At 41.5% G+C, this 19,092-nt stretch overlaps 1 protein-coding gene across 3 annotated transcripts in view; it reads left to right on the top strand.

Moving 5' to 3' along the window:
* NBAS (NBAS subunit of NRZ tethering complex) overlaps positions 1-19,092 on the top strand; it is a 498,058-nt gene that overhangs the window by 429,100 nt on the left and 49,866 nt on the right. For all 3 annotated transcript variants that reach the window (XM_075269168.1, XM_075269167.1, XM_075269169.1), the window contains one exon: positions 10,817-10,961. In XM_075269168.1, coding sequence (XP_075125269.1) covers positions 10,817-10,961 — 145 coding nt within the window. The remainder of the gene's footprint in view (positions 1-10,816; positions 10,962-19,092) is intronic.

The raw sequence follows: 19,092 nt of genomic DNA, 5'->3' as shown, positions 1-19,092 counted from the left end.
AGGCAGGAACACATTTCAATAAAGAAGCCAGAGGAAGATTGAAAAAAATCAGGATTTCACAGAAAGGAGCCAGAATTTGTATAGAAAGTATATTACAGAATTTATTAATGACATGATTGCTGCCAGAAAATCAAAATTTGTCCAAAAGTTTAGTTACGCTTTAAAGAGGGCCTTTCACGTCCTCATCAACGTGCAGTATTATATACCAATAAAAAGCCGACATTGTGCTTCCCTGGTGCTAGAGATATTGGTGCCATTAATCTCCCCACTATCAGAAGGCCTTCCCCCGACTGTACTCTTTCTAAGGGTATGTTCACACAAAGATTTTTGCAGAAGCATTTTTACGCGGAATCCGCCTGCAAAAAAGGCTCCCATTCATTTCACACTTTTTTCCTCCCTAGAGATTTTTTTCAGCTATAAGAAAAAAGAAGCGGCATGCCCTATCTTCCCGCAGATTCCGTGAATGACTCGCTGCGGCGCGAGACTCACTCCCAATGAGGCCCATTCCTTCAGGCCTAATCAGGAGCGGGATACCGCAATGGGCCAGCACTGGGGTACACACCAGAAAAGCCAACAGTGCGCAGAATTCCACACATCTAGCATCTAGCGGTGTATATAATAACTTACATCGATGAGGCTGTAAAAGATCCTTTTTAAAGCATACCTCCAGTTATTAAAATAAAATAAAAAAAAATCATAAATGAATAGTACAGATTAATATAATAAATTTTGTAATATATCTTGTTAAAGAAATATAGTTCCTTCATCATTTATCAGGATGAGTTTCCTTTTAGATGTCTTTGGAGAGGAGATGAAGAGGCTGCTGGAAAAGATACACAAATAATTGCAACTGCTACTCTCTGCTAAGGCCATTATTTATTCTCAGCCCACACCATTTTTGAGCAGAATGAGCACTGGCACCGGCCCCTTAAAAATCAGTTTTCTGGCATAAGTTACCCGAGAACTGCCCATGCAGTATGGGGCCTGAAAATCTGGGCTATTTTACACCAGAGAACTGCCATAGGGTGTTTTATACAGTTCTTAATCCATTTACCTCTCCGACTCCTGATAGATTTCAATCTTAGACGTTTCAGAACAGTGGCAGCTGCTTTGTTTCATGAACCAGAAGGGGAGAAACAAGCTTGTGACTACTTCTATTGTGTGTCTCAAGTTCGTTTTTGCTGTTTTTACCCTCTGGCAGCACTCAGGTAATTCATTGCCCTCTGGTAATCCTACTGATGTCTATTATTCTTCATAACTGTAGTGAGTAGACGTCGTCTTACTGTACATTGTCACTTCTACCATTTTCATCCTAAAACGGCATAAATAAAGCAGCAAAAAACTTCTATAATAACACTGCTGCAGAGCTTCACATATATTCACCCGGTGCACGGGGACCGTTCATACAGGTGTCCACCATGTGCAGGAAGATCTGTTTCATTATTCCTTTTGGATATTTATATTGTAAATGTCAACGGATAATAATAGCAACCTTTAAAGGGGTTGTCCCATCACAAGGATCCTATCTATACTGCTAGTTTATGTGGATTTAAGACTTTTCCCAAATGCATTGCTTTATCAAAACTGCTTTGTTTGGCCGCCATCTTAATTTATTCATTTCATTGTTTACACTCTGTTTCTATGGCCTTTGGGATTATCTGCTCATTTGTCAAGTGATGTAGCTGCCTGCTCTCAGGGGGGAGGGGGGAGGGGCTGGGTCCAGCTCTGAGCTGTTTGTGTCTGATAAGTAGCGGAGCTTCTCAGATAGGGGAGGTGAAAGCTCCGGGATTTCTGAGCTCTTATCAGTCGGTTTAATTGGATGTGGCTGATAAGGGCTGAGATAGGGAGTCCGTTACCTCTGTATGTAATGCAAACTGACTCAAATCCAGCTCTGCTACATCAGCTTCACGCTGTGGTAATTCATTTACAACCAATCCCGTGCAAGTGAAACCCCGCCCACCTATGTGCCGAGAAAAGCAGGAAGTGAAGAGAGCACAACAGCCTGCAGGTTAGTGAACAAGCGTCATGGGAATACCCCTTTAATGGTTTACTATGCAGAATTTTGCTGCCTGTTTTCTATTAAACTAAAGTTAGATAGGTTAACTGTATTAAAAATAGCAAAAAAATAAACAAAATGGGAGTTACACTGTAAATGACTCTTTCACATTCATATACCTATCGAGCCCGAGGAAAACCTGCCCCCTATGAAGCGTGGATTTTTAGGTTTAGAGATTTTTTTTTTGTTTTCTGCAGAGAAATGAGGATTTCTGTATAATAAATCTACGCCCGGCACCAACACATCAAACATTAATGAGTCATTCTGAAGTTCCTGTATTCAGAATTTCCATCTCGTTTTCAAAGAGCACTATGAGCCATTAAAAGACGTATCAACACTTTTTATTGCCCTTTGCGGTGACAATAAATTACCATCTTTGTATCTAATTAATGGTTTTATGTATAATTAATAGACTGCTCACGGAAGGTCCTCCGCACCACAATTAATCACACTTTTTGATTAGGAAAGATACATTTTGTGTTGGTATCTTGGCGCTAGCCAGTTAACCCTTAAGGGGTGGGATTTGTAAATTTATTTTTGTTTCTTTGAGATTTTATCTTTATTTATTTCATTCTCCTTCCCTAAAATCAAATGGCACAAGTTGTGGTGGCTTGAGGGAGCCAAGAAGACCTTCTAGAATTACATCCCTTTCATGTACAGTAGTGTGCAAAAGTTTTAGGCACATGAATACGATATTTCAAAGTACATATAACAGAATTGTTACTAGTTTATTCTTGTCAATGAACAAAAGTCAAATCTAAATCTTATCAATATTTGCTCTTTGCCTTCCATCACTTCTTCTCGGTACTTGTAGACAGTTTTTGAAGGAACTCGGCAGGGAGGTTGTTCCCGCCATCTTGGAGAACTAAGCACAGATCTTCTGTGGATGTATGCTTGCTCCAATCCTTCTGTCTCGTCCTGTCATCCCAGACAGACTGGATGATGCTGAGATCAGGGCTCTGCGGGGGCCGTACCATCACTTCCAAGACTCCTCCTCCAAAGGGCAAAGGTTACACCAAATATTCATAGGATTTAGATTTCTTTTTTCTTCGTTCATTCCTATTTCTTAAAGAATTCTTTCTTAGCAGTTTTTTTTTCCACGCCTGCTTGAAATATGTCACAGTACCGTATATCCTGGGAAAATCTCTAGACTTACAGTGTACCTCCAGAGAAAGCCTGTGATGTATCCCACTGGCATACAATGGGATACATCATCCATAAGTACCATAACTTTTTGCTGTGGCATACCAATTTATAGTGGTCCAACAGGCACTGGATTTTTTTTGGTCTTTATAAGGTTAATGGAACCCTATGGACACATTTAGCATGCATAGATATATACACCAGGTTACCTTAACTTAAATGTACGTATTTAAGGGCTATATTTTATTATTAAACCAGTTCAGTACAAGACTGCACCGTGCTTGCAACCCCCTAGGCAATTTGCAATACAACACATAGAATAGACAGCCTGTGACAGAATATCACAAAGTCAGGGTTTGTTTCAAAAGCTGGTTGTGCGGCGTCCTAGTTCTCAGGATGTATTGAGTCAAGAGCAAAGGATACATCTGTAGATCAGGGGATTTTCCTAACATACACACATTGTCATCAGAACAGGGTCTAAGCCCTACTTAACATACAGTGCTCCATTCCATTCTTGAAAATGATTGAGTCAATGCAGTCATCTCTTTCATGACAACCTGTAGGAATAAGTCCTATTTATGAGTTACCACCAAAGTGTCCTGCACTATGAACGCACCATGTTCTAGAATCCAGGGCTAGTATAACTGGAAAACCTTTCAATAGACTTGGTAGGACTTTACTCCAGTCCTCTTAGTCCAATCCTTGGACTTCCTGCAGAATGTCCATCTGTCCTTGGTGATCCCTACCATGAGTCCGGTGTCCTGCCAACAGTAAAGCATCGCAAGACCATTCATGTGTGGGGTTGTTTTTCACCCAAAGCAGTGGAGTCACTCACAATTTTTCCATAATTCCTACCATGAATAAAGAATGTTATCTAAACATCTTCTAGGGGCAACTTCTCAGAACCATCCAGGAGCAATATAGTGATGAACAATGCTTTTTCCAGCATAATGGAGCCTCGGGTCACAAAGCAAAAGTGATAACTAAGTAGCTCAATGAACAAAACATTGAAATATTGTTCCATGGCCTGGAGACTCCGCAGATCTCAATTCCATCGAACCTGTGATCAATCCTCAAAAAGAAGATGGACAAACAAAAACACAGAATTTGTGTAAAACTCTGAGCACAGATCAGGCAATATTGGGTTATCATTAGACAGGATTTGGCCCAGAAGTTGATATTCCGCATGCCAAGGTGAATTGTAGAAGTCTTGAGAAAATAAGGGTCAACACTAGAAATATTGAGACTTTACATACGCTTGATGTAATTGTCAATAAAAAATTTGAAATGCTTATAAATTATAAATCTGACTAAAATATCTAAAAATACTGAAAAAGTAAATTGATGTCATTCTCAAAAATTTGAGTGGCGGGACAAGATGTAATCTAACAAACTCTTCCAAGTGGTGTGATATTTCCCAGTAGAGGTGAGGTTTCTCTATGCAACTGGTTTGGCACTGGTAAGAAAGGGTGTAGAATCTATTGAACCTTCTTCTTCTTGTTCTTCACCCTTTACCCCCTCAAGGAGGTATGGACTTTCCTGGTCATATTCCCAGATTGTGGTCCTTGGAATAGTCATTGCCTTGTGGCAGTAGTTCTACTGGGGCAGTGACCTAGTTAAGGAGACAAGGGTTGTCACCAGGAGAACCACCATGATATAACAAGTCAGGTGTAGTCAGGAACCAGCCATGGGTCAGAGCCAAAAATAGAGGTACAATGCAATGAGATCTATCCAAAAACAAGACTGAGAGCCAGGCAAAACCAGAATATACACCTGCAGGTAAGGCGTAGAAGACTGGTTCCCATTTAATATAGAACAAAGGGAACAATTTAGTTACATCTTCTGATCTATACCTACAAAGCTAAATGAACCTTAGACAACAATTGGGCATTATATTACATTGGATGGGTTATAAACTTGTAGCCCACATTCCCTTTGTGTTATTTTTTATGCCGGTGTCACGTCTGCTCTTTCCTAAATCTTCCCAATTTTTCTTCAACGTAGTAATTTGTGACCTTGAGCCGGCTTCATTTCAAGGTCACTGACCCCAATCCCTCTGCCTATTACGTCTCCAGCTGCTCACCGAAGTGCCACCTAGACTTCAGCCTCCATTGTTCCCCTCCTTGTATTGCCTTTCCATCTGCCGGAACTCTTATGTATTCCCTTCACGATGTTGCTGGTGTAATTGTCATTATTATTTTCCGTTACTTGATCCTACTTAATACTTTATTGTCAGTTGTTGGTTTTTGACAGAAATGAGTTGGATCTCCATCCACCTGAGATCCGGCTCAGACTATAAGAAGGATTTACAGTGTGTCCTGACTGTGAGGAGGAATTTAGTCTCAAGGCTTAATTAATTAGCTGTCAGATTGGAGAGAATCATCAGCCAGGGTATGCCGGCTCCGGATACTGCGACGCTGCAGGTTGTGTTTTTTAAAAAGAGAATGTTTTTTTAAAAATCCACATTTTGGAACAACTAAAGTTTCTTAGTTACACAAGACCAAGTTTTTGCTTTGCTATTTATTTAAAGAGGTTGTTCACAGATTTCAGGACACGGGGAGAAGGCCGGGGAAGTTGGAAAAAAAATACTACTACTCAGTTGTCCCCGGCCGGCGCTTCGGTGGTCGCCACCGCCATCTGGTCTAACACTTGGAGATCCTTTGTAAGTGGAAGTGCTTCATCACGGAGACCAATCAAAGAAAAGGAAATGGTGATATCACTCACATACGTTACCGATTCCTTTGCCACTGATTGGTTCATGGATCAGAACTTAGGCCTTGTGCCAAACTTTCACCTCAATATCATCCCACTGCACCCTCTGTCACCTTACTAGCAGACATGGAGTAGGTTTGCTAGGTCTTCCCAATTTGACTGCAGACCCTTTTGAGGTCCTATCTATGTAATCTATCTATCTATCTATCTCTCTATCTCTTATCTGTCTATCGCCTATCTGTCTATCTATCTCCTATCTATCTATCTCCTATCTATCTATCTATCTATCTATCTATCTATCTCTCTATCTCTTATCTGTCTATCTATCGCCTATCTGTCTATCTATCTCCTATCTATCTATCTCCTATCTATCTATCTATCTATCTGTCTGTCTGTTTATCTATCTCTAGCTAGAATAAAAATTCAAGGCAGCACAACAGAAGCACTATGGATGCAAATCCAAAAGAGGGTGTCTGCCACTGGTATATAGAAAAACAACACTCCAAGATATCCAAAAAATTCTTTCTTTCTTTCTTTCTTTCTTTCTTTCTTTCTTTCTTTCTTTCTTTCTTTCTTTCTTTCTTTCTTTCTTTCTTTCTTTCTTTCTTTCTTTCTTTCTTTCTTTCTTTCTTTCTTTCTCCTATCTATCTATATCCTATCTATCTATCTATCTATCGCCTATCTATCTACTTATATCTTATTTGTCTCTGACATTTTAGTTCTTATCTTACTCAAGCCTAGCTCTCTGTCTGTGTATCTGTCTGCCTGCCTACCGTATATCTGTATCCATTTAGAAAATTTGATATTCTGAGACTTATTCATACTGAATTAAAGAAATACATTTTATTCATATTAATAAGTTAAATTGATAGTTAGCTCAGAGCTAGACAGACTGATTTATTGATTGATTGATATATACCTAGATAGATATAAGCTAGATAGATAAATAGATATGAATTAGATAGGTAGATAGATAGATAGATAGATAGATAGATAGATAGATAGATACGAGAGAGAAAGAGATGGATAGATAAATATGAAATAGATAGATGGTGGATAAATGGACAAATACCGATAGATAGATAGATAGATAGATAGATAGATAGATAGATAGATACAGTCCTATGAAAAAGTTTGGGCACCCCTATTAATCTTAATCATTTTTAGTTCTAAATATTTTGGTGTTTGCAACAGCCATTTCAGTTTGATATATCTAATAACTGATGGACACAGTAATATTTCAGGATTGAAATGAGGTTTATTGTACTAACAGAAAATGCGCAATATGCATTAAACCAAAATTTGACCGGTGCAAAAATATGGGCACCTCAACAGAAAAGTGACATTAATATTTAGTACATCCTCCTTTTGCAAAGATAACAGCCTCTAGTCGCTTCCTGTAGCTTTTAATCAGTTCCTGGATCCTGGATGAAGGGATTTTGGACCATTTCTTTCTACAAAACAATTCAAGTTCAGTTAAGTTTGATGGTCGCCGAACATGGACAGCCCGCTCTCAAATGATCTGAAAACAAAGATTGTTCAACATAGTTGTTCAGGGGAAGGATACAAAACGTTGTCTCAGAGATTTAACCTGTCAGTTTCCACTGTGAGGAACATAGTAAGGAAATGGAAGACCACAGGGACAGTTCTTGTTAAGCCCAGAAGTGGCAGGCCAAGAAAAATATCAGAAAGGCAGAGAAGAAGAATGGTGAGAACAGTCAAGGACAATCCACAGACCACCTCCAAAGAGCTGCAGCATCATCTTGCTGCAGATGGTGTCACTGTGCATCGGTCAACTATACAGCGCACTTTGCACAAATAGAAGCTGTATGGGAGAGTGATGAGAAAGAAGCCGTTTCTGCACGTACGCCACAAATAGAGTTGCCTGAGGTATGAAAAAGCACATTTGGACAAGGCAGCTTCATTTTGGAAACAAAAATTGAGTTGTTTGGTTATAAAAAAAGGCGTTATGCATGGCGTCCAAAAAGAAACAGCATTCCAAGAAAAACACATGCTACCCACTGTAAAATTTGGTGGAGGTTCCATCATGCTTTGGGGCTGTGTGGCCAATGCCGGCATCGGGAATCTTGTTAAAGTTGAGGGTCGCATGGATTCCACTCAGTATCAGCAGATTCTTGAGAATAATGTTCAAGAATCAGTGACGAAGTTGAAGTTACGCCGGGGATGGATATTTCAGCAAGACAATGATCCAAAACACCGCTCCAAATCCTCAGGCATTCATGCAGAGGAACAATTACAATGTTCTGGAATGGCCATCCCAGTCCCCAGACCTGAATATCATTGAACATCTGTGGGATGATTTGAAGCGGGCTGTCCATGATCGGCGACCATCTAACTTAACTGAACTTGACTTGTTTGTCCAAAATACCTTTATCCAGGATCCAGGAACTGATTAAAAGCTACAGGAAGCGACTAGAGGCTGTTATCTTTGCAAAAGGAGGATGTACTAAATATTAATGTCACTTTTCTGTTGAGGTGCCCATACTTTTGCACCGGTCAAATTTTGGTTTAATGCATATTGCGCATTTTCTGTTAGTACAATAAACCTCATTTCAATCCTGAAATATTACTGTGTCCATCAGTTATTAGATATATCAAACTGAAATGGCTGTTGCAAACACCAAAATATTTAGAACTAAAAATGATTAAGATTAATAGGGGTGCCCAAACTTTTTCATAGGACTGTAGATAGATAGATAGATACCGTAGATATGAGATTGATAGATAGATAGATAGATAGATAGATAGATAGGAGATAGATAGAGAGATGGATGGATAGATAGATAGATAGATAGATAGATAGATAGATAGATAGATAGATAGATAGATATGAAATAGACAGACTGATGGATAAACGGCTAATTACCAATAGATAGACAGACCTTTATAGTTAGGGAGAGAGAAATACATAGATAAACATACATAGATAGATACATATATAGAGGTACCAAATGACACGCTGGGCTCTGCTACATCTGTGTGTTCCTTATGTGTATAAGGTTTGTCACCATTGGCAGCGTGCAATGATTTATACAGATTGAGTGTTTTGCACGCACTTGGCTCTCTGTTTATTTCCCCGGTATTTCCGCTCTTTAGATTGTCCTTTTTAACCTGATGGGAATGGCGAGTATTGATTTTGAGGCTTGTCAGTATGTAGGGCTAACATTGTGAACTACATCGGAGTATGGACTGATTGAATTTAGCAGCAGGAAGCTTGTGGTAGAAGATAATACACGGGGTGCATTTATATTTATAGATATGTCTATATCTGTGCTGGGCTGTAATGTTATCGTGTTTTATCCTAGGCCTGTGTATTGAGAGACTGTAGTGGATGTCATAGGCGACATAGAATATGACCAAAGGTAGCCATAGACTTAGAACACTTGTTATATTTTTGTTTTGTTTTTTTGTAAATGATAGCCTTGGTGAATATAAGAAACTTTGTCATATACCTTACCAATGGAAAATGCTTGTATTCCCTGTTATCATCTCCTTACCTACCTGCTCTATTCTTTGTCAGACTCTTCTTCACTGAAGATTTACAGATTACATAGAAGTCTATGGAGGGGGAAGGAATATGAGACACAGGCACAGACATGTGCTTCTCTATAGATGGCCACTTTTACCTTCAAAACAGCACCTTCTAAGTACACTTGAAGGAACTCGGCAGAGAGGTTGTTCCCGCCATCTTGGAGAACTAAGCATAGATCATGTGTGGATGTAGGCTTACTCCAATCCTTCTGTCTCTTCATGTCATGACAGACAGACTAGATGATGTTGAGATCAGGGCTCTGCGGGGGCCGTGTCATCACTTCCAGGACTCCTCCTCCAAAGGGCAAAGGTCACACCAAATATTAATGGTAGTGATAGAAATGAACTATTAACACTTGTAGTTGCGAGAGTAGTTTGCATGGTATTGTATATAGTATACCTTTAGTAGGTCATGACTACTGAATGACTTTCAGGCAGGAAGTTATCTAGAGATACAACTCTGTGGCTGCGGTGTGATTTTTGCAGTATGAATAGCTAGAGGAAGTGTGAATGCAGCCGATACAGAGCGTGTGATATATCATCTGTGCGGATGGTTTACCTGGGGATCTTGTTTGGTAATCTCCCCGCACCTCCAGTTATAGAATAACTTTTCATAAATAGTATAGTACAGGTGAAAATAAGAAACTTTGCAATATACTTTATTAAAGGAACTTGTTTTTTTATCCACTTTTCAGACAGTTACTTTCTACATATTAGTGTATGAAAAGGGGATTAAAAACCTACTCAAGTAATTACTGCTTTTACATTCTGCTATCCTTTGCTTTTTTTGAACACTGCTAAGTTGCAGATAAGAAGCTGATAATACACAGAATGAGGCAAACATATCTCCATGAGAAGATATATTGTAAAGTTTCTTATATTCACATGCACTATTCATTTATTTCTGTGAATTGATTATCGGTATGAAAAATGCATCTGGGGCTGAAAAACCCCTTTAACAGATTGTCATTCAAAGAGGACAAAATAAGACATGCCACCCATCACTCATAGAATTACATCTGTGAAAATGAACAACACACTGTTGCAAATTCCCTGCGTAAAACAGATCATTGTATCTGTTTTTGCAGCCGATTTGCATCTTGGTCATGTGAATAAGACCTACATGTTTTGAAGCAGAATATGTGAGGTCACATGAGTGGCCTGGGCTGTTATATCCCCCATTCTGAGAAGTCTTCAAGGATGGAACCCTTATGTCTCAGACACAGGTCAGACTCCTCTATCTGGGTTATAAATAATGAGTTTTTATATGTCTTGCAGATTTAAGCATTTTCTTCTTTGTAACTCCATCAACACGCTTTATCCTCAAGTGACTTCTTCTCTTTTGTGTTCCAGTTCATCTTCAGAAGATAATCCATGGGTGAAGCTAGTAAAAGTCATGCTGTCCAACTGTGAGACCGACAACAGAGAAGAGACATCCACCGAAGTCCTGAAACTGTGCCGATCCTTCTACAAGTCAAGACATGCATTTTCTGCAGAGGTAAGAGAGTAGTTCTAAGATGTCTATACAATGTATCTGCAGATTAATAGGAGGTATTGTATAAGTTATCTACATAGTAGATTCTCAGTATACATATTCGGAGTATTTATTAAGAATGCTATTTCTTCTACTAAGAGGCCCTGGTAGGTCGTGGGAGGTCCCATACTTCAGAAGTGAAGTCTACACAAGCCTGAGGCTGAAGTTTGTTCCTGCCATAACTTACACTAGTTTTCTGGCTTAAGTTATAGTCTGGCTGAAGCATCCTCAGCCCACCTTCATCGCTGCTCTGCCCTCTTTTCTCTAGAGTGGTTATTTAAGTCAGAAAATGGACAGAGTCACACTTTTTTGGCACACACCAGCCAAGCATCTCAAAATCTACTGTCTTGGTATTAGTTCCATATTGTTCTTTGGATAAGGTATACTTACCTTAAGAGCATTGTCATTGGAAGGAAGACTGGTACCAAATTCTGATGTTGTCATCATCTTGGTGTCATGATTGATCAGGCCGGTCCTCCGCTTTCCCGTAGCCCTATTTTACTCTTCTGTAGACCAAGAACCCGGAGTGCTCTGTTACTATTGTAGGCCACAAGTTATGTTACTAAACCAAAGACTGGTGCAACCAAAAAAAGACCTGTGCATTATAGGTTCACTTCTCTAAAAATTTGCCTCAGCTGAAATTTGGAGTTTTCTGACATGAGTTATATTAAATTTGGCAAGCTACGATTTCCCCTTTCTAGCATGTCTCCACTCCACCCATTTTCATGACAGGAAAGAACCAATAGTGTAATGCGCCTTTGGCACAAAAGTGGACCATACACCACATCTAAGCCCAGCGTTGGACTGACCCACCAGAGTACCAGTGGATTTTCCAATGGCACCAGGCTCTATTACAATAAGCCCCATGGACATGACCGAGGGTGGGGGACAATTTTTGCAGCGGGATAACACTCAAAGTTCCATCTTAGTTCCATCCAAGAGTTCCATATTCTCACCTTTATGGAGTCTTCTGATACATTCTAATCATATTATATAGAGCAGGTTAGGGTCTTCTCTATATTCATCGGAACTGAACAGACCATCAGATGCGCCTTTGGGAGAGCCTCAGGTTGTCTGCATTAGGTAAAATGGTCCAGCAGAAGGCACCCAAATTTAAAGGGTACAATAATCAATTTTCCTAGCAACTGTTGGAGAATAATTATATCAGGTGGGCCCAAGTAACCTCAGTCCAACACTGTCTATGCCAGAAGCCGATGTCAGTGGCGTAACAAACGGGGTAGCAGCTGGCACAGGGACCAAGACATTAGGGCCCAGCGACAGCCGCTACCGCTGTGTTTTTTTTTTTCTTAATAGGCCGTTACCAGCTGGAGTTACTCCAGCCGATAACGGGCTCTGTTTACTTACGATCCTGGCTGGGATCGGTAAGTGATGCCACGGGCCCCACAAACACTATTAATTTCTCGGGGGTCTTTTCAGACACCACCGAGGACTGCAGCGGAGCCGGGGATAGGTAAGTGACAGTGGTTTTTTATGTTGCTATCTCCCCCTTGGGTCTTTCGATTATTATACACTGAAAAGACCCCAGAGTATAATAATTGTCCATGAGTGTCCACAGTGGGCATAATACTGTGTGTAGGGGCCACTATGGGACATAATACTGTGTACAGGGGCCACAATACTATGTGCAGGGACCACTATGGGGCATAATACTGTGTACAGGGGACACTATGGGGTATAATACTGTGTGCAGGGGCCACTATGGGACATAATACTGTGTACAGGGGACACTATGGGGCATAATAGTGTGTGCAGGGGCCACTATGGGGCATAATACTGTGTACAGGGGCCACTATGGGGAATAATACTGTGTACAGGGGCCACTATGGGGCATAATACTGTGTACAGGGGACACTATGGGGCATAATACTGTGTACAGGGGACACTATGGGACATAATACTGTGTGCAGGGGCCACTATGGGGCATAATACTGTGTGCAGGGGCCACTATGGGGAATAATACTGTCTGCAGGAGCCACTATGGGGCATAATAATGTGTACAGGGGCCACTATGGGGCATAATACTGTCTGCAGGAGCCACTATGGGGCATAATAATGTGTACAGGGGCCACTATGGGGCATAATACTGTGTACAGGGGCCACTATAGGGCATAATACTGTGTACTGGGGCCTCTATAGGGCATAATACTGTGTACTGTTGCGACTATGGGGCATAATACTATGTGCAGGGGCCACTATGGGGCATAATACTGTCTGCAGGAGCCACTATGGGGCATAATAATGTGTACAGGGGCCACTATGGGGCATAATACTGTGTACAGGGGCCACTATGGGGCATAATACTGTGTACAGGGGTCACTATGGGGCATAATACTGTGTACTAGCGCCACTATGGGGCATAATACTGTGTGCAGGGGTCACTATGGGGCATAATACTGTGTACAGGGGTCACTATGGGGCATAATACTGTGTAAAGGGGTCACTATGGGGCATAATACTGTGTGCAGGGGCCACTATGGGGCATAATACTGTGTACTGGGGCCAGTATGGGGCATAATACTGTGTACAGGGGACACTATGGGGCATAATACTGTGTACAGGGGCCACTATGGGGAATAATACTGTGTACAGGGGCCACTATGGGGCATAATACTGTGTACAGGGGACACTATGGGGCATAATACTGTGTACAGGGGACACTATGGGACATAATACTGTGTGCAGGGGCCACTATGGGGCATAATACTGTGTGCAGGGGCCACTATGGGGAATAATACTGTCTGCAGGAGCCACTATGGGGCATAATAATGTGTACAGGGGCCACTATGGGGCATAATACTGTGTACAGGGGCCACTATGGGGCATAATACTGTGTACTGGGGCCTCTATAGGGCATAATACTGTGTACTGTTGCCACTATGGGGCATAATACTATGTGCAGGGGCCACTATGGGGCATAATACTGTCTGCAGGAGCCACTATGGGGCATAATACTATGTGCAGGGGCCACTATGGGGCATAATACTGTCTGCAGGAGCCACTATGGGGCATAATAATGTGTACAGGGGCCACTATGGGGCATAATACTGTGTACAGGGGCCACTATGGGGCATAATACTGTGTACAGGGGTCACTATGGGGCATAATACTGTGTACAGGGGCCACTATGGGGCATAATAATGTGTACAGGGGCCACTATGGGGCATAATACTGTGTACAGGGGTCACTATGGGGCATAATACTGTGTACAGGGGTCACTATGGAGCATAATACTGTGTACAGGGGCCACTATGGGGCATAATACTGTGTGCAGGGGTCACTATGGGGCATAATACTGTGTACAGGGGTCACTATGGGGCATAATACTGTGTAAAGGGGTCACTATGGGGCATAATACTGTGTACAGGGGTCACTATGGGGCATAATACTGTGTACTGGTGCCACTATGGGTCATAATACTGTGTGCAGTGGCCACTGTGGTCTTCGGCGTCGGTTGAGGGGGGGGTGGGGGGCATGTCAAAATTTTGCCACGGGGCCCCACCATTCCTAGTTACGCCACTGGCAGGTGTAGATTGGTTTGTAAATTTCCGCCTCCCCCCCCCCCCCCAGTATTTATATTAACAAACATATATGACATATAAGAAACATACGAGATTACAGATAGATGTGGGGATATAGATACAGATGGCATTAGATAGATGTGTTCTGCATGTTTACTCGTGTAATCCTACAAATCTTCATCCTGCTCACACCGCTGTTTATCTACATGCCTTGAAAAACATTTTTTGTGCCATTTGCTTCTTTTTATAGCTCCGCTTCCTCATTTATGGATTTGATGGCTTTTCGCACCGTACTGTATCAAATGTTACTTTAAAATTGCTCTCTCACTCAGTGCAGGTTCTCTGCAACCTCCGAATTTATTGCTCCGCACATTGTATCCATGGCGATGGATCGTGGTTTTTTTTTGTTGTTGTTTCTGGAAGCTGTGAATTTCATCCAGAAATATAGCCTTCTGTACATCCGGTGTGCAGCAATTTGGCTGTGTGAATATAAATATATTGTGGTTAGGAATCTCAGTACTATGTGGCGGATTTCTGCCGGTGTTAAATGTGACAGACTGGAGGAAATCCACTTAAAACCCGCCTAGCCATCGCCTCCTAGTTATTGCATTGATATCTGTCACTTAGACGGTCGGAGCTGACAGGCGCGCACTTTGACACTGCTTAACTGGCTAAACAAACCATGACTTCATCCCGTGTATACCGAGCAGGAAACTAAATCTCTGTATACTGCAAATCTCATTTCTGTTCTATTCAGGCATAATAACCTTGTCTGCAGCAGTGCTTACAATGAAGATATTGCTTCCTCACCTCTTCTACTACAGTTTGTTTTAGTTAAGCTTTTCCTTTACAAATTAATATTTTTTTTTTATCCTTTACATTCCACCCCGCATCAGTTCCAATTTCCGACCAGCCAATCAGACCGTGACCAGATGGATTTCATGACTCCCTTGTAGTATTGTAACCTGGGTGATTTATTTAATTGCAGTCTGAAGAAGTAAAATAGGACCCATTTATTTAAAGGGGAACTCCACTTTCAGAGCTTACAATGCTGTTATAAATGTTCCTAAGAGCTCTTACACATGGCTGTATCATAGCTTAGTGTTGAATAAAACCTATGTATCTGCACTTTACAGTAATTGTGGCTGCTCCACTGATTCTGGTACAGTTGGAATTTTTTCTCTAGTCCCCACCATTCCTGAGCAATCAATGCTGCTGGTTTTGGTGCCTGATATGCTATTTGGAGGGCTCAAGGGGTGTGATTCTGAGCTCTGACAGTGGCTGCTTCTGATTGAAGCTCTGACTCATGCCCCCTGCCTGACACCACCCTTCTGATATTTCACAGCTTAAATAGCATATCAGACACCAAAACTAACTGCGCTTGTTGCTCGGGAATGGTGGGGGCTAGAGAAAAAATTCTAACTGCGTTGGAATAATGGGAACAGAGCCTATTAACAGATGCTATGGACATGAATTTATGGTCGTGGTGAAAGGCCCTCTTTAAAGGATACCTATTGTTTCATGTGACTTTTCTGGATAAGTGGTTATACGTGTACATGAGGAGTAACACTATATCTGGTCATTATATAACATATATTCTGAAGTTTTCATCCTATCTTTGTTCCCTTTGTATTGCCTGAGCTGATGGGTTAAGGCTCGCTGCTGTACTCTGAACACAGTAACATGCCTCCCATGTCACCCAAAATTCAATGGGACAGTCCCAGATTCCGGGTGCAGTCCCAGTCGGTGGGAGTATGTCCCAACTTAAGTTCATCTGTATCCGGAAGATACACAAGTTGAATACAGTGGTGAAGTAGGGAGCTGTCACTCATTGATTCACTGTTCCACCCCTTGTTACTTGCTCCTGATGTCTTTGGAGCAGTAGGCGTATTGTAGATACGTCACATTGTGCCTGCTACTCCTTGAAGCCACCTACATCAGAGTAAGGGATATATCTGGGATGATATGTGGGAACCACAGTAAGGGAGGCATTACACCATAGGGATTTCAAGTAGACATTATACTGTTTCAGCTCCACTATAGGGTGATCATACTTTGATATGAATGGGATCAGTGCAGTCAAATTGCAAGTGTGTTGGGCTTACTATACAAAAATTTCCCCAATGAGTGCACCACACATGTCCCTCTTTCAGTCTTTTAAAGCCAGAGGTATACAGTAAGTAAAGGAGAATCTGCTCTAGAACGGTCTCTCACTCAGACACTGAAGTACTGATCTCTACTGATGGTAGTAGAATACTTCGCTTACAATGGAAAGTTTCCTTTTAGCCCCAACATCAGCCCCTGTCTCAAGGGGAGGATTGTAGAGGGTTAATTTTTTTTTTCTCACTTTGAAGGGGGAAGGGTATCTTAGTGACCAAGAAATGAGCCCATGATAGGTAATATGGCTGACACTGATGTATGTCAGATAGCTACCTTACTTCCTATCCCAAAACCTAAAAGGGGAGTATAGATCACAAGCAGCCGAGCCAAATAAAAAAATTTTTTTCTAAAAATCACCAATTTTGTATGAAATTTACACATTTGCAGTTTTCCAAATCTGTTTCACACGAAAATACATTTTCCATCATTTTATTGTATTGTGAAGACAATCTCTTTCTCTTTTATATTACTTTGTTGTGTTTAGCCTTAAAAGACATCTTGATTGTAAAGTGTGGTTTAGAGCTTTTAAGAAGCTTTGGACCACGTAAATAGCATTTTGATAGTTTTGTGAGGGGACGTGCCAAGTCATGCCAGCCGCTTCCCCGTTGAATCAAGTGGAGGTTACTCAGGGCTGGCAGCGGCTCCCAACACATTTGTTGTTTTCCCTATAAATCAAGGATATAATCTGTTTTCCTCCTATCCAAATGTGTTATCAGCAATGGGGAAGCTGTGCTCACAGCGTACAAGTTTTATCTAGAAAAAAGCAAAAAGTACAGATTGTTTTATCGTTCCATCCAGGGCTTTGTTATGGCTGCCAGTTACCATATGTCCCAAATGAGACTCAAGTATGAGAACAAATCATAGAAAGCAGGTAAAGTTGTATGTTTCCAAGTAGAAACTAAAGGGAAACTTATACAATTTCTATAAAAAAAAATAAAGATCCTTCCGCGCAGCCTCCCCTTTGAGTATTCTTACTCAGTGCCCTAGTAGTTGAGAGAAATAATAAATAGAGTGAATAAATAGAACTATTTATGGGATATCTTGGGGAGCAACAGAAGAGTCAGTTCTTGAAATAATGTGCAGGAAAAGTGGACAAGAGTAAGGATCGGAGCAACTTTGATATGTATCAAATTCTAGATGACTGGCTCCAAAACAACAGATCTGGTGTAGTCAATGGTAACACCTATGAAAAGTCATCCAAAAAAGGACAAGCTTTGAACATGTGAAAGCCCATAGATGCATGTAGGGAGTGAAGGCTAGTCTGTGTGTCCCAATCCCAAAGAAGACCTACTGTAGCACAAATTTCTGAGAAGGTTATTGATGGTTGCGATAGGTGTCAGGACACACATGCTTCACAGCTTTCTGAGTATGAGGCGTTGTAGCATCAGACCAGTCATATTGCCTATGATGACTCCTGTCCACTATTTGTAGTATTTGAGCATCAGAAGTGGACCATGGAGGAATGACGGAAGGTGGGCTGGTTGGGTGAAGGTGGCCTGGTCTGATGACGGTGGCCTGGTCTGATGGAGGTGGCCCAGTCTGATGAAGGTGGCCTGGTCTGATGGAGGTGGCCTGGTCTGATGGAGGTGGCCTGGTCTGATGGAGGTGGCCTGGTCTGATGACGGTGGCCTGGTCTGATGGAGGTGGCCTGGTCTGATGAGGTGGCCCAGTCTGATGAAGGTGGCCTGGTTGGATGAATCACATTTTCCATACCAAGATATCACCAGCATGCACTATGGGATGAAGGCAAGCCGGTGGAGGCACTGTGATGCTCTGGCCAATTTTCTTGCTTCGTGGAATTTATGTGGATGTCACTGTTACACTTACCATCTACCTAAACGTTCTACAAAGAAATATATCCCATCTTCGCAGTGGCCTCTCTCAGTAGGACAATGTGACCTGCCAGATGGCAAACATTGTTCAGGACTGGTTTGAGGGACATGACAAAGGGTTCACGGTGGTGACTTGGCCTCTAAAATCCCCAGAATATCACTTGGACTGGGTTTATGTAGGACACTCTGGAAAAACAAGTCAGACCCATGGATGCCCCACCTCACAACTTACAGGGTCGACTGGTAAAGTCTTGGTGCCAGATACTACAAGACACCGTCATAGGTTTTGTGAAGTCCATTTTGTGAGTTAGAGCTGTAACATACTTTAAAACATAAAATATGGATGTGTTGATGAAGATACACAGTAGCCTATATCTATACTGAATTAAGAGAGCATATTAGAGGAAGACTCCATATAGGTAGTGGTGGTAGAGGAGAGCATATTAGGTTTGTCCCAAATATGTTGTCTTCAGGGGTTAAAGTAACCTTTTGTCTATGAAGAAATGCATTTATGTAGCTAGGCCAGTCTTAGTGCATTAAAGTACTCAAGCCTAATGCAAAATC

The sequence above is a fragment of the Leptodactylus fuscus genome, chromosome 3 (assembly GCF_031893055.1).
Source record: "Leptodactylus fuscus isolate aLepFus1 chromosome 3, aLepFus1.hap2, whole genome shotgun sequence".
Lineage (NCBI taxonomy): Eukaryota > Metazoa > Chordata > Amphibia > Anura > Leptodactylidae > Leptodactylus > Leptodactylus fuscus.
Note: the sequence above shows the minus strand (reverse complement) of the source record. Positions and strands in the feature narration are given on the sequence as shown.